This window comes from Myxocyprinus asiaticus, chromosome 11 (genome assembly GCF_019703515.2).
Source record: "Myxocyprinus asiaticus isolate MX2 ecotype Aquarium Trade chromosome 11, UBuf_Myxa_2, whole genome shotgun sequence".
In the NCBI taxonomy this organism is placed as follows: domain Eukaryota; kingdom Metazoa; phylum Chordata; class Actinopteri; order Cypriniformes; family Catostomidae; genus Myxocyprinus; species Myxocyprinus asiaticus.
Window position 1 is genome coordinate 41,745,001 of NC_059354.1, and position 9,195 is coordinate 41,754,195.

General features: G+C 38.7%; 1 protein-coding gene across 2 annotated transcripts; it reads left to right on the forward strand.

Moving 5' to 3' along the window:
• The first annotated feature begins 238 nt into the window (after positions 1-238).
• On the forward strand, positions 239-8,358 carry slc40a1 (solute carrier family 40 member 1). Of its 2 annotated transcripts, XM_051710241.1 has the most exons (8): positions 239-585; positions 2,259-2,326; positions 2,590-2,749; positions 2,917-3,032; positions 3,841-3,967; positions 4,298-4,546; positions 5,406-6,035; positions 6,260-8,358. In XM_051710241.1, exons 1-8 carry the CDS (start codon positions 552-554, stop codon positions 6,571-6,573), a joined length of 1,698 nt encoding a protein of 565 aa, XP_051566201.1. In that variant the 5' UTR covers positions 239-551; the 3' UTR covers positions 6,574-8,358. The 2 variants fall into 2 exon arrangements, with proteins under 2 accessions (XP_051566201.1, XP_051566202.1); XM_051710242.1 differs by lacking the exon at positions 2,259-2,326.
• Positions 8,359-9,195: the final 837 nt, after the last annotated feature.

Consider the following 9,195-nt stretch of genomic DNA (forward strand, 5'->3'; position numbering starts at 1 on the left):
TCTATCTGTCTGTCTGTCTGTCTGTCTATATATCTGTCTGTCTGTCTGTCTGTCTTTCTATCTATCTATCTGTCTCTCTTGCAGATTCATGTAGTGCATTATTGAATCCGATTCATAAATTCGACCTTGTCAGACCAGCTTGTGTTATTAAATATCTTGCTGTGTCACGGAAACGCTGCTTGTGTCTTTGTTGCACAGAGCACAGAAGGGGAGGTGTCTCATTTGGCATTTATATTTCAGCCGTCGGACCAGTTCTTCTGATAAACAAGGGTGCGCTTCTGCTGCGCTGTGAAAGGGTCGGGTCCTTTCGCGGATTCAGTGTTTTTATACATTTAGGGTTGCTCTGCAAGAGGTTATTTCTCTCCAACTTCAGCTACAGTGATAGCTAAGTTTGGAGAGGAGGGAAAGGGAATAGTCGTGTTTTTTTGTTTTTTTTTTTTCGAAGGGAATATCTGCAACGAGGATTTACTCTGCCTGTTTATCGCGAACCACACAAAGGAGGACAAATCGTGGAAAGTAAAAGCGAAAAAATACAATAAATTAAATGCACAATGGACAACGCTGCATCTAAGAAACCTTGTTGCGGTAAGTTGCCTTGCGTAAGTTAGTGCAGTGATCCAGCAGATGGAAATAACGTCAATAAATCAGATGAAATTATGAATACTGAATAAATGCGATAATACAGATAAGACATGTTTGAATATAAATGTTGAGTGAATATATCCTAAGGATATACCCAATTAGAATCAGAATGAGCTTTATTGACAAGTATGCTTACACACACAAGGAATTTGTAATGATGACAGAAGCTTCCAGTGCAAATGCAACCGTATATACATACAAACATAAACATTTAACACAAAAAAAAAATAAATAAAAAAAATAAGATATAACAGATGATAAAATAGAAATATGCAATAGAGCAATAATGTTGTTTGAATATACAGTTATGTGCAGGTGATGTATTGAAGAAGAGGAAGGGTATGTTAAAGAATATAAATGAAATATGGATATAAGTAGGAACGGATGGATTGAATACTGTACATGGTTGTATTGACAAAAGGAAAATATTTGGGGGCAGTTTTAACTGTTCATGAGGTGAATGGCCTGAGGGAAAAAACTGTTCCTATGCCTGGCTGTGCTGGTGCTCAGTGCTCTGTAGCGCCGGCCAGAAGGCAACAGTTCGAAAAGGAAGTAAGCTGGGTGAATGGGGTCAAGAGTGATTTTGCCAGCCCTTTTCGTCACTCTGGATGTGTACAGTTCTAGCAGGGTGGTTAGGGGAGAGCCAATAATCCTCTCAGCAGTCCGAACTATCCTTTGAAGTCTTCTGATGTCTGACTTGGTAGCTGAACCAAACCAGACAGTTATAGAAGTGCAAAGGACAGACTCAGTAACTGCTGAGTTCCAAAGACTAAGTCCTGAAACAAACCTAACAATACAAAGTCTTGTCCTTATCTAATGAACTAAGTAAGTAAATGAGAAAAAGTTAAAGTACAGAATGAGTCGAGATGAGGCCTCAAAGTTGGAATCAGATGCAAAGGGCTAGAGAGCAGAGGTGTTCGTCTGACACCCAAAGATTCGTTAAGGCCTTTATACCCTCTTGAGACTGTGCCAGAAAGAACTTCCCTTTTAGGTGCAGAAAGTTCTGCATGATGTTAAACTTAAAGTATCAGGTCATATTGTTATGACCTATTGAAGTGTGAAAACTGCAGTTAAGTGAAAGATAAACTACAGGCTCGCTCATATATATTGCAAAGAATTTGTGAATTTCCTGATCTCAGCAAGATACAAACACAGATGTCCTAGACACATCCTGTTTTTGATAGGCTTTGGCTAAACATTACTTGAAACAATAACAAAACATAAAATAGGCTCTCTTGCTCCAACTCTGAAGCCTCATAAGGTCATAAAGTAACATAAACCTGGTCAAGAGCACATAATGAATGCATTTGGTAGCAATAATGTATAGATGCAGGAATACAAGGTTGGCCATATAAGAAATACATCTAGTAACACGAGCATGAGTACAACGATAATAATACAGTGATAATATGAATGAATATAAAACTGAGTACATGAATATGATTGCATAACTGATTATAATTGATTTCAAGCATAATATCAATAAGCAAAAATATAGAAATTCTCTGGTCACATGCATTAAGGATGCTGTACTTTACATATTTTTAACATATACATGGATTTTTAGGATTGATCAAAATAAAATAAAACTAAAAAAAAAATGTCTGTGTCTTCAGAAAGAATTCGCGAATTCTTCGTGTCTGCAAAATTCCTCATTTACCTCGGACATGCCCTATCAACCTGGGTAAGAGCCTGTTTGCATTAGAATCTGTTTCACAGCTGATTCACTTATAGCCTATATCAGTCACTACAAGAACAGAACAAATTATTTTTATTACTTATAATAATTAATATATTATAATTAATAATAATAATAATTATTATTATTATTATGTTGTCTCACTAATCCATAATTGCCAATGTAAATTGCATAAACCCCATTGAAATATAGTTATTGTTATCACTATATAAAAAAAAATACTGATTATTATTGTTGTTTTGTTACAGGGGGATCGCATGTGGAATTTTGCTGTGGCCGTGTTTTTGGTGGAGCTGTATGGCAATAGTTTACTATTGACGGCCGTGTATGGACTGGTGGTTGCGGGGTCCGTCCTCTTAATGGGCGCTATTATTGGTGACTGGGTGGACAAAAACCCCCGACTGAAAGGTAAACATGACAAAGCCCCCACCATCATGCAGGATTAACATTGTTCTAGCTGATTATTGTGCAGCATGGCACATCACCATGCAGTGATATCTGTCTTGTAATTTTATTAGGTCAATTGTTCTGCCATTTGTAACCTTATGCAATTGAGTGTCTGGATTCTCTTTCAGTGGCACAGACATCCTTGGTGGTCCAGAACACCGCTGTAATTCTGTGTGGTGTCCTTCTGATGGCCGTTTTCCAGTTTAAAGAACAGCTTTCTACCTTGTACAATGGATGGTTACTGGTGAGTGTTTGAAAACTGGCAGCTTCCAAGCAAAGCTGTGGTACTATATCTCAATGTTTTCTTAGTGAGTAAACAGTTCTTAAAAAACACACTGACCAAAGTCTTATGCACTGATAATTTAGTTGGTGGTAAGAATGTCACCATGTCTATATGGCACTTCTTGGGTGGTGCTGAGTTTTGTTTTTGCAATTGTTTCTAACTCTGAATGTTGCATTGTGCTTTAAAAGTTTGGAAATTGATTGTTTTTGTGTGTCCCCCATAGTTTTCAGTGACTAAAAGCTAAAATTGTAGAAATTTCTGAGTGATTTTAAAGTTAAATTCTGGAATATAAAAAATGGGAGGTAATGTAGTCAAAATTATAGAGTAGCCCCACTTTTTACATGGCCTCGGCTTAAGTTCATGTTTGTCATGTTTCTTGTTTGTTCTGAAACATGACACCTTGGTAATGGTAACAAAAATGGTGGCATGCTGTCAGCAGAATCTGGCAGATGTCACATGAACAGAAAGCCTGTTGATTGGTCAATATTAGTTCACTGAGTCTCCTGTTAAAGGTTTGGAAAGCTGTAACTTTTACATACACAATAACAAACAAAACCTGCTGTTCATCTCCGTGTCACTGAGGTCAAGGACCCATACAACAGACAAAATGGCATGTTCAATGAACCGTTCTGGACTGTGCCTGAAAATCTACTTGAATTTATGGGCTTTTTGTGGCACTCGACTAACAACAGGCATCTGCTCATGACATTTTTGGATTCAATGACATTTTTTGTAATTACATTTTTAAACTTACATTGTTGCATTGCAGACATCATGCTACATTATGGTAATCACCATTGCTAACATTGCTAACCTGGCCAGCACAGCTATGTCCATTACCATCCAGAGGGACTGGGTGGTGGTTGTGGCTGGAGATGATCGGAGCAAATTGGCAGGTCAGGATTTCAGATGTTGCAAATGTTCATAATGTAGACGAATGCTTAATCTTTGGATGATCTTCTACCTTTGAGCTACAAACATCTTAAACTCTCCTTTCTTGTGTATTACTCTAATTTCCCCCAGTCAAAGAAACCCATAAAATATTACAACTACTCAGCTTTCTCCTTCAAGTGTCACTCTTTATGACCCTGATTTTAAACCCAACAATGTACATTTGGTGAACCCAGTAACCTCAAGGAAATCTATAAAAACTAGACCATAGCTTTCTCATTTCCAAGGAAAAAGTTTTTAACTGTGTTTTGTTTTGTGTGTGTGTGTTTTGTTAGATATGAATGCCACTGTCAGAATAATCGACCAGTTAACCAACATTCTGGCTCCAATGCTTGTGGGCCAGATCATGGCATTCGGTTCCCATTTCATCGGTTGTGGGTTCATCTCGGGCTGGAACCTGTTCTCCATGTGTTTGGAGTACTTCTTGCTCTGGAAAGTCTATCAGAAGACTCCAGCACTAGCCATCAAAGCAGGACTAAAGGAAACTGATGACCAAGAATTGAAAAAACTCAATGTTCAAAAAGGTCAGCCTCAAATACCAACCAAAGTCTTCATTGTAATGTTAACATTCTGTAAACAACATTTAATGCATTTACACGCGCAGTTATAATAGAGCCACAGAGGGTTTTTGCATCAAGCTATACATAGTCTGTCCAAGTATACATGACACAATCGAATATTTGAAGGAAGGACGTCAGCTTGGGAAGCGCCAGTAATACATGTAGCACATCACCTCTGTCGTTTGGTGCACATGAACAATGCTGTGCCAGTTGTGGTCCAAGTAAAGAGCGTGCATGCTGGACGAAGCAATTGTATTATCTTGATCAGTCCGACTCCAAAAATATTGGACTGGTACAATTTCAGTTGGAATAAAGTGTTTACATTGCATATTAAAAAGACAAATTCGACTGAAATCAAACTTTCAAAGTCAATGTAAATGTACTGATGAAATAAAGGGTCTGTTGAAAAACCTAGTGAATGGCCTCCGGTGGCAGCATTTTGAAGACATCATAGGTGCGCTCCCGATGCGAAGGCTGCTCCAAAAGCTAGGTACCTTAATTATGTGGCCTCCTAAGATACTTAATTTTGACCAAATTCTAAGGTATCATTGTATGTATCCTTCTCTGGTTAGGCAATCCCAGAATGTACTGTAAAACTTGGCAAAAAAAAAAAAAATAAAATAAAATTAAGATGGCAGATAAAGCTTTCTCTTATGAGGCTTAAGATGCTGCCATCGAAGGCAGCTGCCAATGTAGGCAGCAGGCAGCACACTTGGTTTTGGAACAGACACATTGAGTTGACCACTGCAGAATATCATATTCTCTTATGACCAATCTATTACTCTAGATTTTATCTTTGTGGTCTTTTAATTGAACTTTGCAGAGACTGGAAATAGTGAAAGTCCAGCTGAAGGCTCCCAACTAATGAATGAAACCACTGAGGTGAAGACGTTCGGCGAGAAGTCCAGTTGCTGCTATCAGATGACAGAGCCCATTCGTACCTTCAAGGAGGGCTGGGTAGCCTACTACAATCAGTCCATCTTCTTTGCTGGCATGTCTCTGGCGTTCCTCTACATGACAGTGCTGGGTTTCGACTGCATCACCACAGGCTACGCGTACACTCAGGGCTTGAACGGTTCAGTGCTCAGTCTGCTAATGGGAGCCTCAGCCATATCTGGCATTTGTGGAACGGTTGCCTTCACCTGGATTAGGAAGAAGTGCGGCCTGATCCGAACTGGCTTCATCGCTGGAGTGATCCAGCTCTCGTGCCTCATGCTCTGCGTGGCCTCTGTCTTCGCTCCTGGAAGCCCCTTTGATCTCAGCATCTCGCCCTTTGAAGAGATCCTTAAACATCTGTTTGGAGACAGTGCTTCGCTGCGAGAGAGTCCTACCATTGTTCCCACTATTGAGCCACAGGGCCTTACCAACAAAACCATTTTTGAGGAAGGCCTCCAAGTGAAGTCCTACTTGTCTGTCAGTCTTCTCTTTGCTGGTGTCATTGCTGCTAGAGTTGGTAAGTTAATGAACAACCAACAAGAAACAAAACTAATATATTGTAGTTTTATTTAGACATTTTGTTCCGTTATCACTGGGGAAGAAGTGATATGCTTATCGTTTTATTGCTTTAGAGTTGTAAAGCCAACTTTTGAGTCCAAAATCACTCTTCAAGTAATTTTTATGAAAATTGTGTGCTGTGCTGTCTTTTGATTCATTCTCCTCAACTGATTCTTCTTTCAGGCCTTTGGTCCTTTGACTTGACCGTGACCCAACTGATCCAAGAGAATGTGATCGAGTCTGAGAGAGGCATCATCAATGGTGTCCAGAACTCCATGAACTATCTTCTCGATCTGCTGCACTTCATCATGGTCATCCTTGCACCAAATTCTGAGGCCTTTGGCCTTCTCGTGATCATCTCTGTTTCCTTTGTTGCCATGGGACATATGATGTATTTCAGGTTTGCCTATAAAAGCCTCCGGAGTCGACTCTTCCTCTTCTGCTCACTAGAGCAGAAGCAAGATCCCAATATTCCCTCATTTTCAAACTCTGTATAACTCTTTAAAGAGACTGTAGGCCCACTCCTACTGGAGTAGTGTGTGCTGTGTTTTTAAGAGAACCTTGCCAGGGTTCATGCTTTAGCTGCTTGCAGTGCTTGTGTATCCACTTGTATTTACCCAGTGCAGTAGTTTTTCTTAGCCATTAGCTGAAATAACAAATAGATCAGGAGCCAACAGCATAGCTTGCTTTTGAGATAAATGTAGGGGTGTTTGTCAAAAGGCATTTTAAACTACCCTGTGTTCAAGGGGATGTGAGAAAAAATGTTAGGTGGAAAAATAGAAATGAAAACAATGGTTCTTGCGGTTATACCATGCTTTAATGACTTTTGTGTAAAGCTCCAAAGCAAGCCAGGCATATTTATTCTACTTTACGCATTTTGTTGGTTTTTTGATTATATGGTCATTGTTAACCTTCAGACTAAGCTAGCAAGTTTTGTAGTATGCTCTACTTAGTGTAGTTTTGTAATTGTTGTCCCTCAATACTTTTTGTAATCTATGGTTTAAAGTCTCTTTAATAGTTATTCAGAGCCTGCTAGTGAAACATTCAGGTATGCTTATATATTTTTAGAAGTGTAGGCAGTATTCAGTATCTCAGCTTCATGTATCAGGTGCTATAGTATTACAACTCTTCTGAAAAAGCTATGCAGACAAATACAGTTTGTACACGTAACCAAAGTGGAACTGATCCATATGAACAGGAACAGATGAAAGGGAGAGAATTACAGTCGTTTTCTTTTCTTATACATTCCAAATGGAGTGGACATTACAGTATGGACAATTTCTGTAGGTGTAGGCCCTGATACTCTTGCCCCACTGTAATTGGATTTCAAGTTCTCAGCACTATTGTTTCCTATTTTTGTGACCTGTTTGATTTGAAAGTGATTTTAGCACGATTCTTGTGCGTCAGTATTGTTACACAAGCACTTTATGTGACAATACTTTGTCCCTTATGAAAGGCACACGCAACAAGACACTTCAGGCATTTGTTGATACATTTGCACAAGATTGAATCACTGCGTTTTTGGTTCATGGCTGGCAGAAATTTTTACATTTTCACTGCAATAAACCATGGAATATTTTGATCGATATTTTATACTATTATCTTGCTCAAACATAGCAACAAAAATGTGATTTTCACCAGGTGTTTGCAATAACAACTACACCACCCTTGTCCTTGTGAATTTTACTTCCCTTCAAGTGATGCCACAGGTCTTTGTTTTGACACTTGGTACTGCATGTCCCAAAGCCACAAACTTTATACTTGTGATACTTACATCCTCTTGAAAACCACAGTTGGCTCTATATACATATGAGTTGTATAATCTTAAGGTTGGAAATCAGCAGGACTTCACCATATGCACAGAACAGAGAAGGGATTATTGAGTCCATGTGGAAAAGTGCAGCTGGTTTGTTGGTTTTTGTAATGTGCAGCTGGTCACTAACGCAGGTGTCATTTGATCTTTGACATTATTGTCTGATGTCACTTGTAAACAAAGCATTTTTAAAGTACCTCTCGAGAAAAGTCAACAATTTCATCATACACTTTGCCCTTATGAACATACTGTTGCTTTTAAACACAGTGTGCACATTATTGTCAGTGCATGGTATATTGTCTGTCTCTTTGTGAATGTGAATCTTTATTTACATCTGTAAAATCTATATTTTTGTTTATTCTCATGTTGACTAGTTTTGTTAGAATTAAGTTTTGTCCTAAAATACACCACACCCAAAAGATTTGTCCCTTGATGGAATTTCAGAAAATAAAAACATGCTTTTGTTGAATGTAATGCAAATACTTTAATGGAACACATCAATTCTGATCCTGATGTGGAATGCTTGCAATATATGTGGTTCACACTTCAATGCAGTGGGAATTGACAGCTCAAAACTTATACTGCATCTCCAAATGCAATGTTTCAGTGATTTTGAGGAGTAAAGGGGGCCTTTTCAATAGGCCAATCAAGAATGAACCAGCAGGAGCTGTTTCTCTGGAAGAGTTCGAGCAGCAATTGTACAGGGTCACATTCCTCAAAAGGGTTAGCTGCTAATTTTCTCTGAAGGCACTTTCAGACAGTTTTAGTTAATACAGTGACTGAAAGCAGAGTTCATCTTGGCTTGCACGAGAGCCAAAGTGTGACCCGATTGCATGTAAGTGCATGACAGATGGAATGCCTCCCCCCCACTAGGTGGGCAACAAATAAGGCTTGTCTGCAGAGTTTAGACCTTTTCTAGTCCCAACCTTTGCATGCAGCTAACACAGTTCAGTTCATCCTGTTTTTTGGGCGTGCACTGTCAAATAATCTCCACTTATATGCAATATTTACTTTAAGTAAATATTGCATATATTTTCTTATTACTGATTTTTTTCCCTGGTCCCCATGACCTTCAAAGCAAACATATGCAGGTTTCCCACACATTCTGAGCACAAAACTTTGAGTCTTGAGATTACTGGATTTTTAAAAATAATTTCATAAATTCTAGCCAAAACTAAAACAATTATATTGATTATAGCAAATACCACAAGTTTTCAATGACTTTCTAAGACTGTGTGAAATTTGGACATAAGATGAATATGTATAGAGTGCAACAGTGCCCGCCTACTTTTTCAGCCATCTTAGT

What these genes read in the sequence shown, in the direction of transcription:
- slc40a1 (XM_051710241.1), top strand. Translation starts at nt 552, where the DNA reads ATGGACAACGCTGCATCTAAGAAACCTTGTTGCG. An exon ending in ATCTAAGAAACCTTGTTGCG is followed by an intron (nt 586 to 2,258) that starts GTAAGTTGCCTT and finishes CTGTGTCTTCAG; the next exon opens with AAAGAATTCGCGAATTCTTC. An exon ending in TGATCGGAGCAAATTGGCAG is followed by an intron (nt 3,968 to 4,297) that starts GTCAGGATTTCA and finishes GTGTTTTGTTAG; the next exon opens with ATATGAATGCCACTGTCAGA.